This window comes from Chiloscyllium plagiosum, chromosome 7 (genome assembly GCF_004010195.1).
Source record: "Chiloscyllium plagiosum isolate BGI_BamShark_2017 chromosome 7, ASM401019v2, whole genome shotgun sequence".
NCBI classification, from domain to species: domain Eukaryota; kingdom Metazoa; phylum Chordata; class Chondrichthyes; order Orectolobiformes; family Hemiscylliidae; genus Chiloscyllium; species Chiloscyllium plagiosum.
In genome coordinates, this window is record NC_057716.1 from 43,635,975 (window position 1) to 43,654,759 (window position 18,785).

Consider the following 18,785-nt stretch of genomic DNA (forward strand, 5'->3'; position numbering starts at 1 on the left):
GGAAAAACAATAAAAAAAAATTTAATACATATTTTTATTGAAGAAAAATAAAAATTTTTAAACGTTTTTACAAATTTACAAAATAACAAACAAATATAAACACTAATATACCATTAAATATTAAATAAATAATAACCAAAACACAACAAACACAAAAAAAGAAAAAAACCCACTCAACTAAGAACTAATCTAACCTACAAATAACCAAAGCATATAATAGAATATCTTACATTACTCAAAAAAAAACATAGTAATTAAGTAATGAAGTACATGCTCAGAATGAATTAACATCAAGTCATAATAAAACCTATATTCATATGGGATTCCACCCCCAAGGGCCTCCAGACCAGCCAGAACCACAACCACAACTAGATAAAAGCCCTTGACAATATGGCCGAAATATCTGTATCTCTATATAGTTCAGGAAGGGCTGCCATATTTTATAGAATAATTCAGTTTTTTGGTACAGCATATTTGTAAGGAAGTCAAGGGGAATACATTCCATGATACAATTTTGAAAGTCCTGGAGGGCCCTCAGCTACCCAATTCACTAAGATATGTTTCCTTGCACAAAAGGAGAGAATGGAAAATAATTTCCTCCTGTGAACATCCAGGAAAGGCAGGTTCGGGAAGCCCAGGAGAAGAGATACTGGATCTACTCCAATTTCCGCTCCCAAGATTTCTGTCAGCACATTTGCTACTCTGGTCCAGTATTTATGGATCTTATGACATATCCATAAGCAGTGTGTGAGAGTGCCCACTTCTATTTTACATTTAGGACACATTGGAATTTTGCTAGTCATTCCGGTGCTATATGAGTCCTATGGAGTATCTTTAGTTGAATAGCTTGGGTTCTATTACAAATGGAGATCTTTCTGCATTTTCCCAGATGTCATCCCACATTTCTGAAGGGATTTCCAACCCCAATTCCTGATTCCATGTTTGAAACAATTGTTCCATGTCTTTCAATACTTTGTTCTGTAATGAGTGATAAAGAGTGCTGACTGAGAGTGGACCCATTGGCCATAACACTCTTCTTTCCCTATCCGATTTATAAGAGCTATCTAATAATATGGTCTTCTTCTGTATATAATGTTGAATTTGGAAATATCAAAAAAGGTCTCCATTAGGCAGTCCAAATTTCTGGAACAGCTGTTCAAAAGACATCATAACCTCCCCATCGAACAGATCCCCTAAGCAGGAAATACACCTGGACCTCCAGGTTTTAAATGTAGCGTCTGTGTGCCCCGGTTGAAAATACCATGCTCCCACTATAGGAGTATAAGGAGAGGCTTTTGTGAATTACCCTCGTCTTGCCGCATTATCTTCCAAACTTTAAATTGTATTTAATACAATAGGGTTTTTACAATGGTGACTCTCCATAGTGACTTTCATCTTATCTAAAAATAAGACATTAATGAGGGGACACTTTGCTTGAGAGACCTCAATGTCCAGCCAGATTGATTGTGGGTCACACGAGACCCAGTCGGCTATGTAGCTTAATAGGGAACTCAGCTGATACTTCCTAAAGTCTGGAAAATCCAGTCCTCCCCTTGCTTGTGGAAGCTGCAGTTTCTTTAATTTAATAAAGGGCCGTCTATGATTCCAAATGAAAGAACCAAGCAAATCTCAGCAACATTCACCGGGAGCATTCTCATAGGATATAAGAGACGAGGCAAAGTATTCATTTTAATTAGAGCTATTCTGCCTAACCAAGATATCGAGAGAATTAAAATTTAAATGACAGCTGTATGACAGGGGTGCAAACACATGTGATTCAGTGCCAGGGGATGTTTTTCAGTGGTGAAACCCACAGTAGCTAACAATGTTGCATCTACAGGCAGACTACAAAAGAGCATCCAGATCAAACAGGGAGGCTCCTGACCATAACATTCCTTCCCAACACTACTGCCATTAAAATAAGACCAATTGAAAGGACAAATGTGGCACAAATAATTTTCCAAATTTAAATGTCACTTCTGGATAATTCCCATTATATTGATCTTACTTTATTCATGTGTGCAATACCATTGATGAGATTTGCTTAGTTAGAGTTTTAAATATACTGACATGACCCATGGTTGGCATACACTTATGGTTACAAGGGAGTTAGAGATGTTTCCTTTTTCCCTGAAGAAGCAATACTGTGTTTTTTATTTACTCTTTATTGAATATTTATGTTAATGTCCAGTGTGTACTTGACACTCTGTGAAACATGATTCACTTTACAGGCTGAGCTGTTCACTCCCCTGCCACCGCAGCCCCCCCCCCCCCCCCCCCCCACACACACACACTTTTGTTCATTGTCCAAGATCACTCTCAATGGAAATAATTGAAATATTGTAGGTGAACCCAAACCCAAATGATTCAATTGGCCCATGCCTTGAGATAGACACAGTTTAGACAGTATTGATGCTACTCTTTAAAGCTCCTTTTTCTTATTGTAGCGTTTGTCTGTAGTTTTCTTGCTGACTGTACCCACCATTTCCCTCCATCTCTCATCCGCATCATACCCTGAAGCCAGGCTATTCCCTCTTTTATCCCTCTGTGCCCTACTCCATTCCTTGCTCGTCCACACTCATCCCAAGCCTTTATTCCAGTTTCCATTCTCATACTCCACTCCCTTGTGTCGTAGAGTTCAACAAAGAAAAGCACCAACCTCAGACATAACTACACCAGCTGACTGGTGCAAGTCACCTTTAAACAAAGTGAACTGGGTGTGATGAGATTCTGGTGTGTTGTTGACTATAACTTGGAAATATGATGTTCTTTATGAAAAATGTTTTGTGGTAAACTGGCACACAAATACATTACAAACATGAACTCACCACAGGACATCATGAGGGTCTGACATGTGCAAACACACTTCTGACTTTACAAAAAAGGAATGGAAGAACTGAGGATGCTGGAAATCAAAAGCAAAAACAGAAATTGCTGGAAAAACTCAGTAGGTCTGGCACCATCTGTGAAGACAAAGCAGTGTTAACGTTTTGGGTCCATTGACCCTTTTTCAGAACTGTCTGAATGCCCTGAAGAAGGATCACTGGACCTGAAATGGTAATTCTTCTTCAAAATATTCAGACAGTTCTGAAGAAGGGTTACTGGACCCAAAATGTTAACTCTGCTTTGTCTCCATAGATGGTGCCCAACCTGCTGAGCTTTTCCAGCAATTTCTGTTTGTTGACACCGCTGACTTTGTTTCAGTACCTCAGCTCGCCATTAGGAAATTGGGATCTTATTTCATACCTGATTCAGCCATAGAACACACTGTGTTTTCCACTCTTGTGGGCTGCAATAAATCACCCCCCAAACCTGGCACCTCACACAGTTGTACATAAGGTAAAGTTGTGATCATCTTACCAGGCTGCTTGAAGGTTACCAAGCATCAGGTGAGGAATTGGGAAGGAGAGTCTTTCGTGGTAACCTCAACTGGTGTAGGAATTGAACCTATGCTGTTGGTGATATTCTGTATTATAAGGCAGGAGAAAGTGAGGACTGCAGATGCTGGAGATCAGAGCTGAAAAACGTGTTGCTGAAAAAGCGCATCAGGTCAGGCAGCATCCAAAGAACAGGAGAATCGACGTTTCAGGCATAAGCCCTTCTTCAGGAATGTATTGTAAGGCAGCTGACCAGCTAACTGGGATAAATCCCCATATGTAGCAGTTGCCTGTAATAGTGTAAGGGTAGTTTATAACACTGTAGAGAGAGCTTCTGATGTCTCTCAACTCTGTTATTGAATTGTACATATATGCATTTTAATAAATCACTTTGGGCAACTCCAGGGTTATTTAAAGGTGTTTTAAACAATGTGAACAGGTGGTTATTGGAATTTCTACAAATAATCTGTGTGGAATCTTTCTATTCTTGAGTTTGAATACTATATATCAGTGTAATTGCTGAACATTGTATGCATATTAACTAACATATGTAATATGTTTTATATTTTATATATTATCATTGTTTTTTAAAAAATCAAAACTCTATAACCTTCTTTTAGAATTTCTTCAGATAGCTCAAAAAGCTGAGCAATTTTATTAAATGACTAGTCGGGTCCTAAAGAGTAGAAAGGCTCCAGATTAATGTTAATCCTGCGCTAAATTAATCCAGGCTCCAGTTATTAATGGTATAGACCTCCACAATGCTGTGACCACGCTACAAAGCCCTGCTGCAGCAGTCTAAGGATTGCAACTTCACCTTGAGGGGAACAATAGCCTGATCCATTATGGCCTCAGTGGAAGTGTGGCCAGCATTATACCTCTGTTTGGGATGTCTGGATTGGAGTGGTGCTGGAAAAGCACAGCAGGTCAGGCAACATCCGACAAGCAGAAAAATCAACATTTCAGGCAAAAGCCCTTCATCTAGACTCTGATCTGCATCTGCAGTCCTCACTTTTGCCTGCTCTGTTTGGAATGTGTCAGACCCATTTCATCACAAGGCTCAAGTCAGGAGTGTGATGGAATATTCCCCATTTACCTGGATGAGTGCAGCTCCAATAACACTCAGGAAGCTTGACACCATTCAAAACAAAGCAACCTGCTTAATTGACATCACATCTATGAATATCCGTTCCCTCTACCTCTGACACTTAGTAGCTGCAGTGTGTTCCAGCTACAGGATGCACGCAGAAATTCACCATATTTTAGACAGCACCTTCCAAATCCATGACCACCCCCATCTGGAAGGCAACAAATCCAGCAGCTTATTAAAGAGGGAAGGAGACAAAAAAAAAACACAGGTAACTATAGACCAGTTATTGGGAAAATATGAGTCTATTCTGAAGAATGTTTGAAATTCAAAATAAAGCATTTGAAAAGTATTTTAAATTGCACAATATCATCAAGCAGAGGCAGCATGATTACATGAAGGGGAAATCATGTCTGACAAATTTAGTAGAACTCTTCAGGAGGTAACAAGCAAGATAGATAAAGGGAAAGCCATAAATGTAATATATTTGGAGTTGAGAAGTGTTTGACAAGGTGCCACACATTAAGCAACTTAATGTGATAATAGCTCATGCAGTTGGGGGCAGTACATTCACCAGGAGAGAGGATTGGCTAACAAAGACAGAGAGTTGGGGCAGGAGGCATTTTTTAGGATGGCAACCTGTAACTAGTGGAGTGCCTCAGAGATCAGTGCTGGACCACAACTATTTACAATGTGTGACTTGGATGAGGGATGTGAATGTGCTGTAGTGATATTTGTGGGTGAAATAGGTAGGAAGGCAAGTTGTGAGGAAGACACAGTGGGCCCTGCAGAGGGATATAGAAAGGCTAAATGATAGGAGAAAAATTTGGAAGATGGAATATAATGTGGGAAGGTGAGGTGTCACAAAGCTGGTCCCGTTTTTATAAAAACTGTTCCTTTTCTCAAGGATACTATGACCTTTTTATCAGAGGGGTCATTAAACCCTCACGGCTCTGAGGTGACTAGTTTGGTACAGAGATGAAAAAGGACTTTGAGAGGCCTTTTGTTTATATATAAACAGATGAGATTTCAGGCCAAAGTGATCATATTATAGACGTGACCTGTATAATGAAAGGGGAGTGGTCAGCTCTCTAGCTGAGCAATTCAGTCCAGAATTAGTTAGAAGTTCCGCTGTGGACTGTATGAAGAAAGGATGTTACATTCTCTCTCTCCTTCTGCCCTTCTAACTTCAACCTGTAAGCATTTGTTCTATTTCTACTGTTGTTTCAGGGGTTTACTTATTGACACTGTTGTCAGCATAATTAAGACCAGTTTTGATAGAGTTCTGTAGGGGTTCTTTATTCTCCTTTTTGTGTTTCATTGAGTAATTTTGTGAATAAATTTTTGTCTGTTTTTACTCTGGGTAATTTTCACTGTACACTTACCAAAACAAATTACAAAGTTATGGTCTGGGCTGCCTGCTTAAGAATAGTTTGAGTGATCTGGCCTAATCCACAACAGAGGTTATACACTTTAGTGGGAAGAATAGAGGAACTGAGTTTTTTTTTAAATGGTGAAAGAGTGCAGTAAGTGACAGAATAGATGGATTTGTGTCTCCTCTTCCATAAATCACATATAAATTCAATGGGTAATAAGGAAAGCAAATGAAATTTTGGGCTCTATTGCAAAGGGAATGAAGTATGAAAGTAGGGATGTTCTGCTCAATTTATACAAGGCATAATCAGACCACAGCTGGAATACTGTGTGAAGAGTATCTGAGGAAAGTATCTGAGTCCAGAAAAGGTTCACTAGGTTGATACCAGGTATGGAGGGGAAGTTGAGTAGATTGTGCCTATTCTTATTGGACTATAGGAGAACGAGGGGCTATCTTATTGACATGTTCAAGGTTCTTAGAGAGTGTGGCGCTGGAAAAGCACAGCAGGTCAGGCAGCATCTGAGGAGCAGGAGTATCGATGTTTGAGGCATAAGCCCTTCATCAGGAATCCTGATGAAGGGCTTATGCCCAAAATGTCGATTTTGCTGCTCCTCAGATGCTGCCTGACCTGCTGTGCTTTTCCAGTGCCACACTCAGGACTCTGATCTCCAGGATCGGCAGTCCTCACTTTCTCCAAGGTTCTTGGAGGACTTGATAGGGTAGGTATCGGCTCCCACCCAAGGATCCCCAAGGTGAGAGGGGAAAGATATAAAAGGGACCTAAGGGGCAACCTTTTCACACAGAGGGTGGTACATGTATGGAATGAGCTACCAGAGGAAGTGGTGGAGGCTGGTACAATTACAGCATCTAAAAGGTCTCCAGATCAGTATATGAATAGGAAGGGTTTATAAGGATATGGGTCAAATGCTGGCAAATGGGACTAGATTAAGTTAGGATATCTGGTCGGCATGGACGAGTTGGACTGAAAGATCTGTTTTCATGCTGTACATCTCTATGACCCTATATCGAAAAGTTGTTTCCTCTTGTGGGAGAGTCTAGGACTAGAAGACATAACCACAGAGTAAGGGATGGTACATTTAAGAGAGAGATGAGAACGAATTTCTTCTGTGAGAGTAGTAAATTTGTGGAACTCTATACTACAGAGGGCTGTATTTGCTGGGCCATTAAGTCTATTCAAGGCTGAGATAGAGAGATTTTTTATCAGTAAGGGAATCAAGCCTTCTGGAGAAAAGGCAGGAAAGTAGATTTGAGGATTATCAGATCAGCCGTAATCTTGTTGAATGGTGGCCCAGACTTGATGGGCTGAATGGCCTACTTGTACTCCTGTGCGTTAGTGCCTAATAGATACATGGGAACAGCACCTGCTTGCTTCCCCCCCCCACCCCCGCCAAACCATTCACCATCCTGACTTGAAAATATACAGCTGTTTTTTTCAGTGTCATTGAATCCAAATCCTGAAACACCCTCCCTAACAGCTCTGTGGACCTAGCTGCAGCACATGGGCTACACTGGTTCATGGGAGCAGCTCACCACCACCTTCTCAATACAACTAGGAAGAGGCAATGCATGATGGCCCAGCCAGCGATACCCATTTCCCATGAATATTTTTTTAATTCCAAATTTTGTAAAAAGGTCATATTTGGAAGAGTTACCTTTGTCTCCTAGCAGCTCCTCCTGTATGGCCAGAATACCTCGGAAAGGAGGCAGGAACCTGTAAATGTTTGAGTGTGTAAGAGTCATTGCAACTCCAGGATATCTAATTCCAACATCTAGCATCAGTGGTCACAGATAAGTTGATCATTGATGGGATAGAAATCTTATCTGTTGGTGATCTCTGCAGGTTGGTGAAAGAGCTTTCTCAAAATCATTTGGGTGCAGGCTGCATCATCCTTAACGTGCAGGCAGCCAGGGATTGTGAAGAATCCCAGGGGAATATTAACAGGTTTAATCTGGATGGCGTCAATGCTAGCCCAGATGCATTCGTGGGTTGAGGATTGAGAGATGTCACACAGGACACAATTTGATCCATGGAATGAGTTACTGATTTAAAATCTTAATGCAGCTGTAACTTTTGGCATCAGGATGGGGCAGTCTTCAATTCCTTCTGAGTGTAAATCCTTCTTCAGCAGAGGACACAGTTCGGTGATGATGGCGAGGGACATCCTGTGTACATGTGCAATGGATTTCTGAGAGCTGCAAATAACAACAGCATGGCCCGGTGATCCAGACTCTGTCCATTCTCCTCCACTTCCATGAAGCCCTGGTCTGCTACCTCTTTCTCTGAAGGATGTGCTGCAACACCCTCTGGAGGTTGCAGTTCCTTTTGGGCTTAGTGACATCCTAATTGCTCTCTCCTTCGACGCCCTGTCATTGAAATTGCAACATGGTCTCAAGTGATCCTCCAGCTGCCTGCTGTCTGTCAATGCATGGGCCTATAACCTGTGGGGATTGAGAGAAATAGAACAGCATATCTGTAGTGGCATTCCTAATCCCTCACATCAGTAAGAAGCATGTTATGTGTTGACACGCTGTGCTATGAAGGCTTTGCAAAAAGGCCAATGTTAGGGCCCCAGTATGGACCTCATAATTATATAACCTTTTCAGATGTATTTTGCAGAACTAGGAGCTAATACTATATTGCAGGAGCAAAATTCAGGCACTTATTCACCACCAGGCAACTGCTCTGATTTGCATGTTGGGAATTAACACCGTCTGGTTTCTTAGAAGCTGAGGATAATTATGAACTAAGTAGAAATAAGGCAAGATTGGCTAATAATGGCTATAAATAGAAATAAAGAAGTCACCAATGAGTTTCAGAATTTGCTGCTTTATTTCTAAGGAGGAAATTGGAACGTTTTTCTCAACACCAAGAATCTGATTTCTTTGTCATATTTTTCTAACTTTCATGCTATTGCCTACTCTGCTCAAAGCAATGGAAAATTCCATCCTTGCACTTCTGAAGTCATCTGTAGATATAAATAAGTAGACACTAATGGAGATGGTTTAATCCTCAATGCTTTTCATTTGGGTAGGGATGATTTGAGGATAAATTGCAATCAATAGCCTCCTGTTGAGGTCGAGATATTTTAACAGGGTCAGTTGCCCATCGGAAACAACAGGAAACAACAACGAGCTGATAGGAGAGAAAACTTGGACAGCATCAAAGGAAAAGGTGCTGGTGAATGAGTATGTTGTGGGAGGGGTTTTGGTAGGGGATATAGTAAAGAAATCTAGGTTGGGGAGACTGAGAATTCCTTTAATGGGGCATTGAAAAGGATTCCATCGCATCTGAAGATCCACAGTTGAAAAGAAAATATAATTTGTTGTGTCTTCTCAATTTACACGGCTACCTTAGCCTTGTAGGAAAATCACAGGAGGATTGCTGCTCAGCTCCTTGTTGAATAGAAACTTAGATGTAATGGAGTGCAGCTTTTCATAAATCAGACTACAGCATTTATCTCATTTGCCTACAGCACTCTGGAGGTTAACACTTGCAATGTCAGTTATGGTGAACTGTGTTCTGACGAAGAGTCATTGATCCGAAATATTAGCTCTGCTTTCTCCCAAAAGATGCTGCAAGACCTGCTAAGTTTCTCCAGCAATTTCAGTTTTAGCTTCAGATCTCCAGCATCTGCAGTCCATTTTTTTATTGAATGGAAGGCTTTGTGCATGACCAAAGTGGGGTCCTCTGGGCAGGGCTACACTTTAGGTTGAAATGGTCAGGAACTACAGGAAATCCAAACCCTACTTATTGCAATGAGATGCAATAACATTAGTGGTGCAACCAACAAACTGCTGAATAAAAATATATATTTAAAACACAATTGCTATGAAAAATATTATGTATGACTTGGAGCCTTCTGTTCAAATAGAATTATTACGTTGCAAATGCAAATTAAATAACAGCATTTGTATTTGTCTAATCAGAAGTAATTTAGCTCTAATATAAATTAATCATTGTAAAGCAGTGACTGCCAGAATAGCCTCACTGCCCTGTCATTCCAACTGACAGTGACAGCTGCAGGCCAGGCTGGTAGAATTGAGACAATGATTATTTTTCTCATTTAACTTAGAAACAAAAGACTATCCAAAGGTTGTTTGAAAATGTAACTTTATTTGTCAGAATAATGAAGCAAAGTGATTAGTTTGTCAACAAAGCAGGTTAGCGAGAGTGAACTGTGGCTTGTGGTTATGAATAGGGGGAGTTTTCACTCCCCAGACCCGCAGGAAATGATTGGGGTGGGTGAGGTTATGCATTCATGGGGTTTCATCTGAGGGGGATTGACTTTTTTATTCTTTCATGGGATATGTGGGCTTTGCTAGCAAGCCCAACACTTGGCACCTATCCTTAACTGCCCTTTGCTGGGCACTATGCTGCTGTCTGGTTGATTAGGTCCACCCAAGGTGCTGGTAGAGAAAGAGTTCCCATATTTTGAATCTATGACAGTGAAGGAACGGTGATGATATTTCCAGGTCAGGCTGGTGTGTGGCTTAGAAAGGAACTTGCAGGTTGGGGAGTTCCTATGCATCTGATGCCTTTGTCCTTAAGGTGGTAGAGGTTTCAGGTTTAGAAGGAGCTGTCAAAGAAATCCTGATGACTTGTTGCAGTGCCTCTTGTAAATGGTACTCACTGCTGCCACACTGTGTTGGTAGTGTAGGGAGTTAATGTCTGAGTTTGTGTTTGAGGTGGGAAGCAATCCAATTGCTTTGCCTTAGTATGGAGTCAAGTTTCTTGAGTGTTGGTTGAGTTGCATTCATTCAAGCAAGTGGAGAGTATTGCATGTTCTTGACTTGTTACTTCTCTCTGAATTCCAGATTCTAATCTGTTTGGTTGCTATAGCTGTTCTAGTTCAGTTTATGGTCAATGGTAACCTGCAAGATGTTGACATTGAAGTGTTCAGTGATGGTAATGCTATGGAATATCACAGAAAGATGAATAGATTCTCTTTCATTAGAGACAACAACTACGTGGCCTATTGTATTGCAAAAATTACTTGTTACTTAATAGCCCAAGTGAGAATCCTGTTCTGCTCTTGCTGCACTTGGGCATGGACTGCTTCAGTGTCTGAGGAGTGATGAATGTTACTGAACATTGTGCAATCAATAGCGAACACCCTAATTTCTGAGCTTACAATGGAAAAAAGGTCATTGACAAAGCAGCTATAGGTAGTTGACTTAGTGGACTATTCTAAGGATAACCTGCAGTGGTGGTCTGGAAATGAGATAATGGCCTCCTAAAACTGAAACCATCTTAGTTTGAGCTGGATATGACTCCAACCAGTCAGGAGTTTTTCCCCCGATTCCTGTTGATTCTTGTTTGTCCAGGGCTTTTTGATGCTACACTTGGTCAAACATGACTTTGATGTCACGGGCAGTCACTCCTACCTTTCAGCTCTGTTATCCATGTGTGGACCAAGGCTATTAATAATGAGCTGTGCCCCTGACAGAACCCAAACTGAGCATCTTATTGCTGTGGAAGTACCACTTGATAACACCTTCCATTACATTTCTGCGGATAGAATGGAGCTGATAGAGCAGTAATTGTTTGACCTTAATTTGTACATCCTTTTGTGAGTAGGCTATACATGGACAATTTTCGACACTGCTCAATAGATGACATTGTTGTAGCTGTCCTGGAACATTTTGGCTAAGGGGCATGGCTAGTTCAGGTACACAAACCTTCAGTATTACTGGAGGTCCATTACTGAATATTGTCCAGTATCCAGTGCCTCCAGTTGTTCTTTTAAAAATCATGTGGAATGAATACAGTTGGCCGAAGACTGGCATATCTGATGCTGGAGAGGCTGAGGCACGAGGCTGAGATGAATAATAAATTCAGCACCTCTGGCTGAAGATTGTGGCAAGTGCTCCAGCATTGTCTTTTGTACTACATTGGACCATCCTGTCATTGAAGATGAGGAAACTTGTGCAGTGTCTTCCTCCAGTGAGTTGTTTAATTGTCCACCACCATTCATGATTCGATATGGCAGGACTGCAGACCTTAGGTTTGATCCATTGGCTGTGGGATCACTTAGTTCTACGTAATGCATGTCAGTTCAACAGCTGACATGTAGGCAGCCAATGTTGTAACTTTACCACATTGAACTGGGTATGCCTGGTGCTGTACCCGGCATTCTTAATTAAACCAAGGTTGGTCCTTTGGCTTGAGGGTATTGGTAGAATCTAGCCTTCAGGGTAACCAATCTACCTGATTTTATGGGGCAGTTTTGTATTTGAATCAATTGTTTTCTGTCCTGGGTTGATGCTGTTGGAGTGCAATTTGTTTTGTATTTCAGGCCTTTACATCTTGTGCAGTTCACTCCTGAAATTTTGTCTCTTGGAGGTTCAACAGCACACAGCCCCTTACCTGAAAGTTTGCACCATCTCTGCTGGATCTGTCCTGTTTGTGGGAGAGGACAATTCCAGGATACTGATGGGAGTTCCGGGATTGCTGATTGTAAACTATATTAACGGAATTCAAGTTCCACCAACTGTAACATGAAGATTTGAAATTGTGTTCCCCATAGCGTTAGTCTGGACCTGTGGATTGCTATCCAACTACATCACCATCACCCCACTTCTTCCCAGTTAGTCCATGGAAAATCTCTCCCAGTTTTAGCATAATGACCCAGATGTTTGTTTGGAGGACATGCAAGGTAGACAGGGTTGAGTTACCATTGTCAGTGCCTCCATTGATGTTAGGTCTCTCCTTTTTGACCTTACAGCATTCACTTGGTATAATGGTATTTAAATATCTCTGTCAAGTCCAACATTTATTACCCATCCCTAATTGCCTTGGAACTGAGTAGCTTGCTCAGCTATTTCAGTGGATTATTAAAGGCTAGCCACATTACTTTGCTTTGGAGTCACAAATGGGTCAGACCAGGGACAGGCAGTAGTATTCTTTTGCTAAGGGGCATTAGTGAATTAGAGTGTTTTTGTTACAATAAATGATACACTCATGGAATCACTAAGTTTAACTTTATAGTCCAGAATTTTAAAAAATTAATTGAAGAAACATTTTTTCCAGCTGGTGTCATAGGATTTGAACCATTTTTCCTGAGTCATTGGGAGGGGCGTCTGGGTTACCAATCTTCTGTCTCTTTTCAGTGTTGGCTTTCTGTATCTATGGTAGGATCCTCCAAAAGAAGCAGCAAAAGACCTTGAAAGGGCAGAATTAATTGAACGATCAGAATTGAGGCCCATGTTGAAGGCATTGACTGGGATCAAGGCCTACAGCATATAAATAAAGGGCCTGATTCCAAGGAGCAAGTGGCAACTGTAGTTCAGACCTTTTCTTTCCAGCCGAGATATTTGAAGTTCATCTTTGTCTCACTGCCCCATCACAAGACTCCATCTTCACCTTCAACCACAAAGGATGGTGGAGAAGAAAGAACATAATTACAGTCTTGGGGAGCTTAAATCCCAGTCAAGCGGTAATGTGAGGTTTGAACCATTGCCCAAAATTTCCATCATTCTCCATTGTAACCAGTATTTCAGAGAAATCCCATGTCAAGGTTCTCCAGTCCAGTCATCTGAACTAAGTTTATAAGTTTTCTTCCTTCAGCAAGACTGAGAGTTCTTTCTCATGTCTTTAATATGTTCATCTAAAACTGTATGTGAAATTATCTTAATTAGAATGGCAGTGCTAATATATCACTGTGGAGGTTTTGGAAAAGAGGAGGTTTCGGAGAAGAGGGCAGCAAATGTTAAATATGGGGCATTCCTTTTTCCAGCCACTCACCCCACAACCCTGTCACAATCAGAACGTACTATGCCTAGAGTGGAAAAATAAATAAGATAGTCCAAATGGGCCCCTTTTTTCTTCTAAAGTTCAATGATTGCACACCAATGAGGATCAGAACTGCTCTGTAGCCCAGGCACACTGAAAGGAATTATAATGCACTGCTAACCTTTTGTATGAGGCGATTTCAGCCTCAGGCAGATAGTGTTCTTGAAAATAGGAATGCAGATTGGAAAAGAACAGTGCTAATTTTATTTCATGGAAATGAGCAGATAGCACAAAGATAACATCTGGGATTCTTCCAGTCGACTTCCAACATTTCAACAGAATCAGTGCCTCCATTGAAGTCAGGTCCCTCCAGTTTTATTCCTTTTTGACTTTACTGCATTCATTTGGTACAATGGGTCAGCATTTATTACCCATCCCTAGTTTCCTTGGAACTGAGTAGCTTGCTCAGCTATTTCAGAGGTACAGTACTATATCTTGTTACAATCTGCTTCTCAGTCAGTTCTATGTGAACACTGTCCCCTTCTACAGAACATACATGAAATTAAATGGTTTATTTATAGTATTCGAGATTAAATTATATTTACATTGAGAATAATTTTTAAAAGTTGGACTTTTTTGACTAATAACCCCAAATTAGTGTACAATTTATGATGTTCAATGAAAAGAGACAGAAATGTGTTTTATATCTTCTTAGACTGACATTATATTTATATCTGTTCAGTGCAATTACATGATTCATATCTAATCTTTTAAATTTTGCAATTAAATGAATAATGGCAAAATCTGCAGACCACAAAAAACTGATGGGTAACCAATGTTTTGTGTTTTTTTGCATAGGACCGTCGCTTCAGAGATGAAATTGATAAATTGACAGGATACAAGACAAAATCCCTTCTGTGTATGCCAATTCGAAACAGTGATGGTGAGATTATTGGCGTAGCCCAAGCTATAAACAAAAATCCAGGAGGAGCGCCCTTCACTGAGGATGATGAAAAGGTTAGATTTTCTTGTTCATCGTTGATTGACTTTTGATGGATTTATTATGATAAAACTAAACATAATTCACAGCACAGAAGCTTTCCTTAATATTTCTGGTGATTTTGTTAAAGCATTTTATCAAAGAACATTGAATACCAAATCCAAAGTCATTACAGGGAAGTCATTGCATAAAATAGATTCCAATGTTGTTGAAATAATTTAACAATGACAAAACCTTGAATTTATTATTTTGATTAAAGTTTAATTAAATACATGCCTTGTAATTTCTTCAGACAGTAGTTTTTTCTTATTGACATTCAGAATGTCAAATGTGAATGAATATATTCTTTTTTAAGTATTGATAAATATTAAGACAATATTATGTGGTTTACACAAAGTTTTATAATGTTTTATTCTTGAAAGACTTAATGGAAAAGCTTAAGAGCAATTTTACAAAGTGGAATAAGCAATTTAAAAAGTGATACTGAATCTTTTGAGCTTATGAAATTGTGAATTATTTTCAAGTGAAATTGCTTCTAATTTGTTTCATTGTTTTAATTAGCAGGACATCTTGACTACACTTAAGGAAAACTAAATTACAGTGCTATAATGATATATAAGAATTTAACAAATGTTTGTTAAATCCATATTAAAGGGAACAGCTATTCCTTTAAAAGTTTTGCTTCAAATACACACACAAAAGAGCAACTGTAAATAATTTGAGCTACTTGTGAAATAAAAAAGAGAGGGTGGGTATGTTTCTTTTGGATGGTAGTACAACATAGGCAGTAGACTAATTTCCAACTTCATTTAAAACCTCACAATTATCTTCCATTGTTCTTCTATTGTTTTACAGAATGTGCTTGATATTAATCATCTCTTTGAAGTAATATTTTACATACAAGTCAGTCCTTGTGATTTGTATTGCGTTATTTTTTTTTGTTGTAGTATAGCCCAGTGTATTTGTGGTAAAAGAGGAAAAGAAAAATACATTGGCAATTAAATAGTGCCTTTCACAACCTTAGACCTTCTATAGTGCTTTTAGTCAATTAAATACTTTAGAAATGTATTCACTGTTGTAATGTAAGAAACACAGTAACCTATTTGTGCACAACAAGCTCCCACACACAGCAATGTGACAAAGATCAGGTCTGTTTTAGTGATATTGACTGGGGGATAAATACTGGCCCAGAACGTTGGGTATAACCCCTCTGTGCCAAGGAATCTTGTGTCCACTTGAATGAGAAGTCAGGTCCTCAGTGTAATGTCCCATCTTAAAGACTATCCCTCTGATAGTGCAGCTATCCCTCAGCACTGTACTGGAATCTCAGTCTTGAATTTGAGCTCACGGTGTGCAGTGGGACTTGAACCAAGAACTCTTCAATAAAGTGGATAAACTATTAAAAACGGTGGACAGTTGAAAAATAAGTCAGGAAATTTTCTCAACTTAAGTACCTCAAAGTTGTGGATCACTCTGTATCTGGTTGTTCAGGAAAACAGTATTTGTCCCCATGATCCCCATTTAAGAATATATAATGATACCCACATTTTCAATGATTGAGTGCGTGGATCACAAGCAAGATTTCAAGCTTTTGGACTTCTGTTATAACAAAGGAGCTAAAATCAACATTGTCTAAACACTATACAGTAGGCAACCATTATGGTAAACTAGGGAATAGATCCAAAATGACAGGAGACATTCTGTATGGTTATACTTTATCCATTAAGCAGTCACCTCACTCTCCTCGAATCAGCCCATAGCTATTCTCAGATCTCAATGGCTTGTTTCATATGAATATATGAATCAGGAGCAGGATTAGGTCTCCTTGCCTTTGAGCCAGCTCTGACATTCAATTGTATCATTCCCGATCTGATTGCTTTACATTCTTTCCAAGCCCCAATAAACTTTCTCCTCTTGCTTATGCAGACACCATGTACCTCCATTTTAAAATCATTTGAAAACTGTTTCCACTAACTTTTGAGGATGATAATTCCAAAGATTAATGACTGTGAGAAAAATAACTATCTTCAACAGTGTCTTAAACAGGCCATAAACCTAACACTAACCCCGATTTTTAAACAACAGCCCTATGTCCTATGTTCTCCCACAAGAAGAAACATCCTGTCCATATCTACTCTATATTAAGATCCCCCAGGATCTTATATTTTTCATTGAAATTGCCTCTTTCTCTTCTAAACTCCTGACAATATAAGCCTATATTATCTTCCTCATTCACCTGAAGGGGAAATTACAGAGAAATGCCAACATTACAGACTAGTTATAATGAGGGACTTCAATTACTAAATATAGGCAGGAACATTGGAGGTGTAAGGGTAGCAGGGGACAAATGTTCCTGGATTGTATTAGGGTTTTCTTCCAGTATTATGTGCCCAGTTCAACACAAAAGGATGGATTGGTGGATCTGGTCTTTGGAAATCAGGTGGACCAAGTGGATCAAATGTCAGTGGGGGACCATTTAGGAGACAGTGACCATTGTGTCAAAAGTTCAGGATAGTGGTGGGAATTGACATGCAGTAATCCAGAGGAAGAAAACTCTACTGGCAGAAAGCTAACTTCAATGGGTAAGAGTAGAGCTTGGCAGGATTGACTGGAACAAGAGGTTGTGGGAAAAGCAGTAACGTACAATGGGTTGCCTTTAAAGAGTAGATGGTTAGAATACAGTTGAGATTTCACCTCCAGAAAAGCCCTGTCTGACGACCTGAATAAAATAGATTGTTCTCAGCCTATTACTGACTAATCAGGAAGGATGTTGTGAAACTTAAAAGGGTTCAGAAATTATTTATTCGGATGTTGTTTGGATTGGAGGGTTTGAGCTATAGCGAGAGGCTGAACTAGCTGGGGCTGTTTTTCCTGGTGCGTCGGAGACTGAGGGGGTGTATAAAATCATGCAGGCATGGATAGAAAAAACAGATACGGTCTTTTCCCTGGAGTGGAGGATTCCAGAACTAGAGGTTATTAGTTTAGGGTGAGAGGGGAACCTCAGGAGCAATGTTTTTGCATAGAGATAGGTATTGATTGAGCTGCCAGAGGAAATGGTGGAGACTGGTACAATTACAACATTGATAAAGCATCTGGATGGGTACTTGGGACGATGATGTTGTGGCCATAAAGGAGACGTGGGTTCCACTGGGGCAGGAATGTTTGCGAGATGTTCCAGGGTTCAGAACATTTAAAAAGAACAGGGAGGGTGGAAAAAGAGGAGGGGGTGTAGCGTTGCTAATCAGCGAGTGCGTCACAACTACAGAAATGAAGGCTATTGAGGAAGGTTACTGAGTCAGTATGGATGGAAGTTGGGAACAGCAAGAGAGAAGCCACCCCATTGGGGGATTTCTACAGACCCCCTAATAGCAGAAGGGAGATTGAAGAACTCATAGGCTGGCAGACTTTGGAAAAATGCAGATGTAGCAGGGTTGTTGTTGTGGGTGACTTCAACTTTGCCAATGTTGACTGGAACCTCCTTAGTGCAGATGGTTTGGATGGAGCTGTTTTTGTCAGGTGTGTTCAGGAGGGTTTCCTCACTCAGGATGTAGACAGGCCGATGAGGGAAAGGCAATTTTGGATTTAGTGCTCGGCAATGAGCCTGGACAGGAGTCAGATCTCGCGTTGGGAGAATGCTTTGATGACAGTGACCACAACTTCCTCACATTTACCATAGCCTTGGAGAAGGAAAGGAGCAGTTACCAAGGGAAGATATTTAATTGGGGAAAAGGAAATTATGATGCTATCAGACAGGAGTTGGGAAGTACAGATTGGGAGAAATAGCTTCACAAAAAGTGATGCACAAATTTGTTCCTCTGAGACAGGCAAGAAGGGGTAAGATCAAGGAGCCGTGGGTGAAAAGAACAGAGAAGCTTCTTGTCAAATGGAAGAAGGCAGCTTACGTAAGGTGGAGGAAGCAAGGATCTAGCACAGCTTTAGAGGATTGCAGGCTTACTAGAAAGGAGCTCAGATATGAACTGAGGAGAGCCTAGAGGGGACACGAAAAAGGCTTGGCAGGAAGGATTAGTGAGAACCCAAAGGCATTTTACTTATATGCGAGGAATAAGAGAATGATCAGGGAGATGGTAGGGCTGGTCAGGGACAGTGTAGCGAACTTGTACGTGGAGTCTGAGCAGATAGGGGAAGCCCTAAATGAGTTTTTTGTTTTGGTTTTCAGTAAGGAAAGGGACCTT

The 18,785-nt window shown here is 40.2% G+C and overlaps 1 protein-coding gene across 3 annotated transcripts in view; it reads left to right on the forward strand.

Annotated features, from left to right (window-relative positions):
• Positions 1-18,785, forward strand: part of LOC122551515 (dual 3',5'-cyclic-AMP and -GMP phosphodiesterase 11A-like) — a 420,047-nt gene that overhangs the window by 89,246 nt on the left and 312,016 nt on the right. For all 3 annotated transcript variants that reach the window (XM_043693532.1, XM_043693530.1, XM_043693531.1), the window contains one exon: positions 14,451-14,609. In XM_043693532.1, the coding sequence (XP_043549467.1) occupies positions 14,514-14,609 (96 nt within the window). In that variant the 5' untranslated portion in view covers positions 14,451-14,513. The remainder of the gene's footprint in view (positions 1-14,450; positions 14,610-18,785) is intronic.